We start from the raw sequence: 10,624 nt of genomic DNA, 5'->3' as shown, positions 1-10,624 counted from the left end.
TCTTCAGAATTTTAAGAATTCCAAGAATATTTAATAGTTTTGATAATTGTTGAGTGACCAGATGAATCAAAAACATTCCTAGAAGTGCAAAATGTAAAGAACTAGAAACATGAAGAAGCATATAACTAATGCAATGAATAACCAATAAAATAAACCAATGAAGACATTTGAAAAAAATTAACATTCTTTTTATTTTGTTTATCTTTGTTTTTTCAAGACAGGGTTTGGATGTCCTGGAACTCTCTCTGTAGAACAGGCTGTCTGGGAATAAAGGTGAGCATCACCATCATCCAGCTAAAGTGAATAGCTTTTGAAAATGAAGACAGGTAAACCAGTGATAGGACACTACACCAGTGCTGTAGGGGCCCACTTGAAAACATTGAGCCAACTCTGCTATAGCATGAGAGATCACTCACTCATCATGGCCAGGAAACTGGGAGACTGGTCTTCACACTCAATCGATTGGAGACCTCACACTGATACTCTCCAGCATCTGTGCTCCTGACAGGATCTATTTTGAGTCCACACTTTGTAGGAGACAGAGTCATCCTCTTTGTGAGCAGCAGATTCTTCTTATTGAAGATCCAACGGATGAAGGTATCAGTGTCGGGTGACATGCAGGTAAAGATCACAGATGTACCTCCTGTGATTGTATTATCAGTGATTTGCACAAATGGCTGTGTCACATGCTCTGTGAAGAAACAGGAGGGTACCTAATGACAATAGTCCAGAAAATTCAAACATTCCCTCCTTCCTTCATTTTTTATAAAACTTCCAGTGAGGAGAAGTTGGAGCTATGATTTTAGAAATATCTTGTGCTTTGCATCTGACACCCAGGGTCTATGTTACCCTAATTCAGACACTGTTTCTTGAGTCTCAGTTTCCCTGTAATAGTACACACAGTGCATGATCATTGCTGCATCCGTGAATTAAGCAACTAGCTGTGGGAGTTGCTCACATCAGCAGCATTTGTTGCTATTTACCTGCAGAAGAGAATCCCCTAGGCTGAACCCTTGAGTTGAAGGAGGAATCTGGAGTAACTGCCTCCTCTGTTTCTTCCCTTGTTGCCTTAACATTCCTGAAAAGTCTCATAAGACCATCTGAATAATAGGCTAATGACCTGGACACCTTCCACAGAGCCTCAGGAGAAGGCGATGCATAGTTTACCTACCTAACTGTAGCTGCCATGGCAGTACACAGCTCATTCTACACTCTATGTAATAGTCAATCCCATTACTTGGACAGTCAGTCCCATGTAAGCTATAGCAGGGAATCTAAACAGTTACAAAAAGCTCCACAGTGTCACCTTGTGTCCAGCCAGGGTGAACGTTTTGGAGTCAGGGCTTCCTATTTCCTCTCTAGGAGGACCCCATGGCTTCATGAGCTAGGGACTGCCTGATTCCCACAGAGTGTTTCTGGGGACATGTACATTGTGAGAGCTTCAAGTGTCTGGACAGCAGCTGACATCCTGGGGCTGAGGACACCCAGCACAGGTCTTCCTATCTACAAGTAAAAAGGAGTGGGGTTTGATATATTACAGTTTGCCTACCCAATGTGTGTCCTGCAGTAGGGACCCAAATCCCTGTGGATGGATACAATGCAATGGGAGAGAGGTCAGACACATCCCATTCCCGCCAGTTTAGTGTATAAGTCATAGATAGTTACTTACTATTTACATGGAATTCCACATATGCTTCTTCAGTATTGAAGTCTTTGTTTAAAACTGCTAGTGTGTAGATTCCTGCATCTTTCTTGGTGACATTCTGGAGCATCAAGGATCCATTATTGTACGCTATCCCTTTTATGTGTGCAGGTCCCCAGGAGATGGAATTCACGATGCTGGTGTATTTTACAATTTTATTGGCCGGGGTCCTAAACTCTGATTTGTACCAGAAAAAGGCTTGCAGGTCTTCTGGAAGATTATGAACTTGGAGAAGTACATCTTCCCCTTCAGCAGCATACCGAGGCACAGGTTGGATCATGAGTTGAGAAGAAGTGAGAGGGTTACAGTACAGAGAAAGGGAAGCTGGGAGGGAAAAGAGAAAAAACCATCACGTGGGTATCATTGTGCTTGGTGAAAAGATGACCTCCATCCTGAGCAGATGGAAAATTGTCACTCAGCTTAGAGTTGCAGGTGTGTGTGTGTGTCTATCCCATATAATGTACAGAAACATGACCTCCTTCTTTCCAACAGTGTCCCTGAAAGTGTCAGGTCCTCTGTCTCCTTGGGTGTCTGCGTGGCTGCTCCCTCACTGCCCTCAGTTAGACACTGCACACACTCATGGTAAATGGGGTTTGAGATGATGCCTCCCCTGAACTCAACAGGCATGGAACTTTCACTTTCTAGGTGTTTTTCCTTCAATTTCCTTTGAAGCAGCACTCAACCCCTGACTTCACCGGATAGATGTACTTGCTGCTCTTGTCAAGTACCCCTCAAGTCTGGGGCCATGTGAGTCTAATTACTTTACATCACGTCTCCCCTGATGCAAGTGCAGGCAGACGAAGGAAGCTGAGCTATAGCCATTTGTCTCTACCGGTGTGTCCTGCACTAAGGGCTCATACCTGGGGACACATTGCAGAGGGAAGGGACACTAGGCCAGCCACGTCAGTCCTGTGTGTCCTAATCCCCACCCAGCACTGAACGACCACAGAGAATCACTTACTCTCCACCTGTAGCTTCGCTTGCGCTTCCTCACTGCTCAGATCTGCTCTCAAAATCCGTAGGGTGTACAAGGCACGGTCTTTCTGAGTGACGCTGTGAATCAGCAGGGATCCGTCGCTGTACAGCACCTCCCTGCCACTGTATGCGGGCCCCCACACAGTTGGTTTCCTGTCTGTTATGTTTCGCATAGCCACAAGGTTCCTGAAGTCCGCCATTCCTTTGAACCAGAAAAACTGTACAATATTCTCTGGGGGATTGTGAATGAGTAGGAGAACGCTTCTCCCTTCAACAGCTCTGGGTGGCACTGACTCAATCGTGGGCGGAGCAGAGGTAGCGAAGCGTCCACACTTCCAAAAGAATGCTAGAAGTGAAGAGACAGATCCATCTAAGTTGGAGCTTTCGTAGTTGACTAAGATAAGGCCCTATGTCCTGAACTGCTGTGTCCACTGCCAAGCCTAGGTTTGTGGATGAGTATCTCCCTGTCTTAAATAGAGGAGTTCAGCACATGACCTTCACATTTTCACTGGATCAACATGTCATTTTCTCTATGTGGCTCTTTCCCTTCAGTTGTCAGAATTGCCACAGTTTACTGCCATCGGATCCCTGTTCGCATTTACAACGGAGGCCTGCCCAACCGCTCCCCATACAGATCATTTGTCTTCACTCTCTGACTTTGCTGTTGTTATGTTCCTCTTGTGCTTGCAACCAACACCTAAATTCACCTTAAACCTTTCTTATTTCAAGTCCATTCAAACTTGGACATCATAAGAACCATGAGTTGTCTTGTAATTATTTAAAAATTGATACCTAGAAAAAATCAAATACATGTGGAGACTGAATGAATTAATGATGTTCCGGAACTCTGTATGCCCATGCACTTAGTTTTAGAAACTCATATGTTCTTGGATACAGTATTGAATAATTCCACTTGTTTTGATTTTTATATTCGATTACACTTGTTTGTTAGTAATGCTTGTGTGTGTGTGGGGGTCCCAGGATACAGTAGTTAAGTAGAGGCCAGTGGACTTCTGGTCATTGGTCTCAGATTGCTAGACAATGAAGCAAATGCCTATAGCCATTAGACCATGTCAGTGATGCACACCAGCTTGAGCCTTTATTTGGGCCATCAAGCTGTGAGCATCAGTCTTTAGAAAATTTTGGTTATACTTGCTACCTTCATGCAAGAAAAATGTCTCTCCTGCCCTTACTGCTTAATATTCATTGAGAGCATCCTAATGCTGACCCTTTCCCACTATGTAGCCTCTCTCCTACAAACACTGAGATTCCTCTCATGTCCTTGTGCACTCAAGAGACTGCAGACTGTATGTCTGGTCTCTCCTCTGACACAATCCTAACTCCTAGTTTTCTCATCTGTGAGCAGAACCACATGAGATGTGGTGCACTCTTTGCAGACAAGTACTGAGCGGGCCTCCATTGTTTCAGGGGACTGATCCGTCATCCCTCTGAGGTACTTCTGCTCCAGCACAGCTCACAAGCTCTGCTGTCGTTCCCCTATCTGATATTAGCCTTTCACAGGCAGGAGCACATCCCAGAGTCCCATCAACTGAGGGCTGATCTGTGTTCAAAACACTGCTCTGCCTCTCCAGTTTCATTGCTGCTCCATCATCCTTTCCAATTCTTTCTTGATGTTTCTGTCCTCTAGAACACACAGTTAGAATCAAAAGCAACGACCATCCCTGTGACATGAGACAATAGCAGCTGACCCTGGAACTGAACTCTGTTATATCCTGGCCTAGGATTGTCAGCATCAAAAAGGGAAAATCTGCATAACTGTGTGAGAAAGAAACCCAGCTAGGCACACAGACTATCCTGTGTTCCCAATGCTCCCAGCAGAAAGGTGACAAAACTTCCTTTGTTCAGGTGAGTGAGGCAAAAAAACTCACTGGAGTCAACATCAGACTGTGTTCTGGCCAAGGTGAGAAGTTCAGGATGTGTCAGGAGTATCTTGGGTGTGTGGGAGGAGGTGGCATGATGTCTAGAAAAAGTCTGTGAGCTTCTTCTTCATGCTCTGTTATATTTTGAAGACCATGCTAACAATTCCTCTGCTTTCTGATCTGAACTTTTGCTCCATAATCATTCTGACATGCCTTGGACCTCTATCCAGTTGATTCTCCTCAGATATTGTGTATTTATCAAAGGAAACACATAAAGTAGGGAACAAAACATGATCCCCTGGTAGTGTAGCAGACACATTAAGCAACTCTGAGAATGCTGTAACCCTGATTACCAGGTCTGTAAAAACAGGGTTTGAATCAGGCTACTAGGTAAGTTCAGGCAAATGTTTTCCTGCCAGTTCATTGTGTGTCCTGATGTTGTCCTTGGTGATCACAAGGGAACTGCAGCTCATACCTGGAAACCTGTCAGATCAGCAGAGCCTGTAGCCATTTGCCAGCCAGAGAGAATTCCCTGAGCTGGACCCAAAGAACAAGCATTTGTCAGGACCAACTATGTCCTCTATCCCTCTCTTTAGGGACCGTGACCTCCATGTGAAATCTCATATAACCAACAAGAAAGTTAGCTAATGACCAGGATACCTGTTGAGCTATATTCCCCTGATGACTCTTTGAAGAAGATGGCCAAGGTATGTAGCCCAACCAAGGCTCTCATGACAGTGAAATGTCTGGTTCAAAACATCACAAAACTGTGACCACTAGGGAGTACTGTTCCATGTCCTCAGGAAGTCATATTCCAACACTTGTAAAATGCTTCTCATGGACACCTAGACTTGAGTCTGGGACATAGGTCTGAAGGCAGGGCATCCTGGTGCCCACATCTCTTTGAGGACCCCATGATTTCCTCAACCAGGCACAATATTGATTGCTCAGGTTCTTTCTCAAAGAAACATTCCTGCTAAGAACATATAGTCTAGCCAAAGGCTCATCCTTGCCTGAGTTACCCACCATGCATGAACCTGTGTGCAAGGTGAAGTCAAATGAAGGATTCTGATCTATTGCCATTATTCTATACCATATGTTTCTTGCACTAAATGCTCAAACCCAAACATGGGACACAATGCACATGGAAGGTAGGCACAGACCACTCTCCTGAGTGTGTTCAGTGAAATGAACCTCACCCATCTCACCAAGTTCGCAATAAATCACTTACTGTGCACGAGAAGGTACAGGTATGCTGTTGTTAAGATTTTTCCACGTCTATTATAGGTCCGTAGGGTATAAAATCCTGTGTCCTTCGGGTTAACGTTTTCAATCAGGAGGGATCCATTGTGATATACTGTCTCTCTACCACTGTGCATGGGCCCTGGCTGACTGAATTTGTTGTTCAGTGCATATGTTACAATGCTTTGTGTCGTATTTGTTACACCTTTGAACCAGGTTAAGGCTTTAATTTTCTTTGGCAGATAATGGACTAGGAAAAGGACGTTGTCTCCTTCAGCCACCAAGGGTGGCACTACTTCAGTGATCACATGGGCAGTCGTGAGCAGGTGCCAGGAGGTTAAAAAGGAGGCTGGAAGGCAAGTGAGAAAAAACACTGATATTAAATGGGTGTGATCATCACTCAGCTTTGGTGTGCAGACATGAGCAACATAACTTCCATTGACCAAGTGTCTAAGTATGTCAGTAACTCTCTTAGGAATTCTCTGCTCAGGCATCTGTCTGCCTGGCTCCCCCCAAGTATCCCACATCCCTCCTCACATAGAGTATAGGATGTGAGGAACAATGTCTCTCTAAACTCTTCCTCTGCAGAGCCCTCGATTCTGATGTTGATGTTTTTCTCCATTCCCTTTGCGATTCTATTTAACTCATGGCTTCATCTTTCAGATACACTGACATCAGGTTCACTAGACCAGGACTTTTTGTTTGTTTGTTTGGTTTTAGGTTTTGTTTGTGGTTTTTGTGTTAGATTGTGGATTTTGAGATGGGGTTTCTCTGTGTAGCCTTATCTGTCCTGGAAATTTCTCTGTACACCAGGCTACCCTTGAACTAACAAAGACCACCTCCCTCAGTTGCCCAAATGTTCTATTAAAGGCCTGTGCCACTACTGCTGCTTCAAAACCGGGGATAGGTCTTACCTTTTTTGTGAGGTTCATTTCCTGGAAAATTTTCAGACATTTTCAGATAAAGGAAAAAAGGCAGGAAGGAAAGAGGAATGCATCTCCATCATTTTCTCTTCATAGTTTCTTGGTTTGGAACTTATGACAATAATTGTATTCAAGTGTGAAATGAATGATTATAGATTTATATATGTAAATATATGTGAATTTGTGAAGACTGGTGTCTTCTTGTGCACATATGAAGATGGATTCTATAAGTCTCTGTGTGGGAACAGATATCATGGTGTGCATGTGTGGGTGCATGCCACAGCACCTATGTGAAGGACAGAGTAGAGCCTGCAGGAGTCTCTTCTCTTCATCTTCTGTGTGGAAGCTGAGCATAGGTTTCAGGTTGTCATATCTGCACAAACTAAGACATCTTGCTAGCCCTCCGTATTTGATTTCTATTTGGAGAGTCATGCTGCCATAGTTGGGGACAGCTGTCTTCATAACATAGCAGCCAGTGTAATTCACTGTGAATATTGAATGTTTGAATCTTTTTTCTTACCATCATCACCTCCTGTCTCCGAGAGATTCTGGCTGCTGAGCCTGTCACTCACTGTACCTTCCGGACCATAACAGCAAGCAGAAACATTGAGTCTACTTTCAAGTTTCTGTCCTTCTTAGGAGACCTCAGCCTGCTTCTAAATTCCCCTGCCCACACAGTCAGAGAGTGGGTACCCTTACCTGTGAGAAGAAGCCCTTGCCAGGACATACACCCCTTGCACAGAAACACAGAGGACTGCTCCATCAATCTTCTCACTTGCTCTTCTCCCTCTGAGAAGGGCCTCAGGTCCAACACAGAACTCAGACTCCACTGTCCTTCCTCCTTCTCAGACAGGAGCACTTCCCAGAATTCAAAGGGCTGTGAGGGGAAGGGTCTGAGGCTAAGGCACTGCTTAATCCCATCCACTCTCGGTGCTGTCATCACCCTCTCAATTTCCCTTTATGTTTCCTCTCCAAGCAACACATTGAGCAACAAGGCTGATAAGCATCTCCACTCCCTCAGAGAATAATGACTTTTCTGAGATATGACATCACTGTGTCCTTGCCTTGGGTCTATCTTCACCAAAAACGCAGCCTCCATCATGCTGATGTATCCTTGTGGCAGAGAGACCCAGCTGAGAACCCAGACTACCGTGTGATCTCAAGGCTGGGAACGTGATATTTACTTAATCCATGCAGGAAGATGACAGAAGTTTCTATGAGGGCTAGAAAGAGTCCAGCTGAATGACGACTAGGGATGAACATCAATCCTTTATCATTAATGTCATCAGTCTAACTAATGACCCAGAAGATATTCCCAGGAGAAGTTGTGTGAGGAGTTTCATGTGCTCAGTGTTGGAGAAGTGAGGAGTTTCATGTGCTCAGTGTTGGAGAAGAGGTGACTAGCATGTCCCTGAAAGGACTATGGGCTACATCTTACTGTGGAGTGGTTCAAGGCAACATTCTAGCACTATGTATTGGGTGAGCACATGCCATATCTCATCTTCTTGGGTCACCACTGCACTTTCAAAATGATTTGCTGGTTGTAATCATGTCTTCTCGTATGAGAGACACCAGGAGGGAGGAGGCATTCATGGTCCCCATACAGAAAGGGATTGTCAGACAAAGTAAGGGTCAGTAAGTCAGAGAAGGATCTAGAGAGTAAGCTCCAAGTTAGTAGGGACAGAGATGGAAAGCAGTCTGTTTAGGGAGACAATTTCTAAAGCATTGAGCATATGCCCTGCTATTGCCACCAGAAGATCAGTTGGAGAACTGAAATCTCATGTCTAGGATGACAGCAAGATGACCAAGAAGCCAAATCTGAACTTCCCTGATAAGTTCATCACAGGTGTGATGCAGAGCCTGTCATCCTGATCACTGTGATCCTTAGGACTCTTAATTCCTTCAGCTGTTAGATGGGTCTAGACAGTGCTACAGATTTTCCTGGGTAGCCCTGGACTAAAATTGGAAGTAGTATGTGTACAAAGGAAGGGCATTCTCAGAAGGAGCCTTGTGCTCGGGAAATTTCGGAGGAAAATCCTAGGACATTTCTCTTAAGATTTAAAGGACAGGACACAGCTGGGAATGGTGATGAACACCTTCCATACAAGAACTCAGGTGGGAGAAGCAGGTAGATCTATTAGATCCCGGCCAGCCTGGTCTATGGAGCACATTCCAGAAGAAATGGGAATCACATAAAGAACTCCTATTTGGATAAATAGATAAATAAATAAATGAGAGAACACTAATGTAGGGGACTGCACATGCATTTTCTGGCCAATCTCTGCTGTCCAAATACTAACTCTTTTTGCCCAGATGGTGCTGAGGGGTTTTGCTCCTGAATACAAATCATATTGAATCAAACAGAGGTGTCTTCTCCATACACTGTTCTACATTTCTTTCTCTTGATGTGATAATAACACCCTGAAAAAGAGCAGTTTAGGAGAGAGTAGAGTCCTTTTCCCTTCTGGGACTGTGTTATATTGTAGCACTGAAAGAAGTGAAGGCAGAAAACATTCTGCTTGCTGGCTTATTCACAGGCTCACACTCAATCTCATGCTTAGCTAGTGTCTTATACAACCAAGTACCATCCTCCTAGAAATGGTGTTGCCCACACTGTTCTGGGCCCTCCTGTATCAATTAAGAAAAATCACTCATGATTGAACCCCAGAAACATGGGGACAGCCCCAAACTATTCAGGATCCCATCTTCTGCCATCAGATCCTTGGCCCGGCCCCTACCAGGATAGGTGAATACTGACCCTTTTCCTGCCCACCCACCCCCGATGGAAGCATTTGATTGGGTAACATCACCCTGTACCGTCCATCAAATCCCCAGAGACCTGTGGGCAGCCACAGACTACGCAGGGCTAAATCTTCCACCACTGAAGCTTTGGCCCCACCCACACCAGGAAAGGTGAGTATAGGGCCTTCTCTTTCCCACTAGGAGAGAAAGCCTAGAGACATAGGGGTACCCTCCTCACACCTCAGAGCATCTAGTACTGCATTTTCCATCATTGGAATCTTGTCCACGACCCCACTGGGAGAGGAAGATCAACGGTCTAAGCCACAGGACGCACCAACACCAATTACAGTAAAAGGGACCACACAAATCCTGGGTCCCTCTTGTAACTACTGGAGGAAGAGATGGGTAGATGACAGTATAAGAACACATTCCCGGAGCAGCTGTTCCGGTAGTGGGATCGGGTACAACAGGCCCTGCTTCTGGGCCTGTATTCCAGTGCTTCTATTGTGTGGAATACTTTGAGAAGAATTGGTATAAGCTGTTCTTTGAATTTCTGGTAGAATTCTGCACTGAGGTCATCTGGACCTGGACTTTTTTTGGTTGGGAGACTTTTTTTTTTATCATTTTTTATTTTAATTTTAAATAGCTTGTTTTACATGTCAATCCCAGTTCCCTCTCCCTCCCCTCCTCCCGCACTCCCTTTCCCCCCCACCCTCCCACCCTATTGCCAATCCTTCCACATAGGGGATATCAGAGTCTGTCATTTTACTCTGGGTAGGGTCCAGTCACTCCCCTAAGAGACCAGGCTGAGAGAGCATCCCTCTTTGTGCTATAGGCACACGAAGACTGTTTGTATACCAGGGATAGACACTGATCCACAGCTCAGGGCCCCATAGGTTGCCCAGGCCTTCTCGCTGACACTCACATTTGGGGGGGTCCAGATCAGTCCCATGCTGGCCTCCCCACTGTCAGTCTGGGGTCCAAGAGCTCTCCCCTGTTCAGATCAGCTGTCTCTGCTGGTTTTGCCAGCCCATTCTTTGCCAATTTGCTCATCACTCCTCTCTCTCTGTCACTGGGTTCCTTGGGTTCAGTTCAGTGATTGAGTGTTTGCCTCTGCTTCCATCAGTCACAGGATGAAGGCTCCCGGATGGTTATAGACA

General features: G+C 45.1%; 1 protein-coding gene across 1 annotated transcript; it reads right to left on the bottom strand.

The window, feature by feature from the left end:
* Positions 1–419: 419 nt before the first annotated feature.
* LOC121135459 (pregnancy-specific glycoprotein 22-like) lies at positions 420–5,936 on the bottom strand. Its single transcript, XM_040734242.1, has 4 exons — positions 5,789–5,936; positions 2,664–3,023; positions 1,670–2,026; positions 420–691 (listed from the first exon to the last, which is right to left on the bottom strand). The coding sequence occupies exons 1-4, from the start codon at positions 5,934–5,936 to the stop codon at positions 420–422; spliced, it is 1,137 nt and encodes a 378-aa protein (XP_040590176.1).
* Between the last annotated feature and the right edge of the window lie 4,688 nt (positions 5,937–10,624).

This window comes from Mesocricetus auratus, unplaced genomic scaffold (genome assembly GCF_017639785.1).
Source record: "Mesocricetus auratus isolate SY011 unplaced genomic scaffold, BCM_Maur_2.0 Super-Scaffold_100038, whole genome shotgun sequence".
Lineage (NCBI taxonomy): Eukaryota > Metazoa > Chordata > Mammalia > Rodentia > Cricetidae > Mesocricetus > Mesocricetus auratus.
Note: the sequence above shows the minus strand (reverse complement) of the source record. Positions and strands in the feature narration are given on the sequence as shown.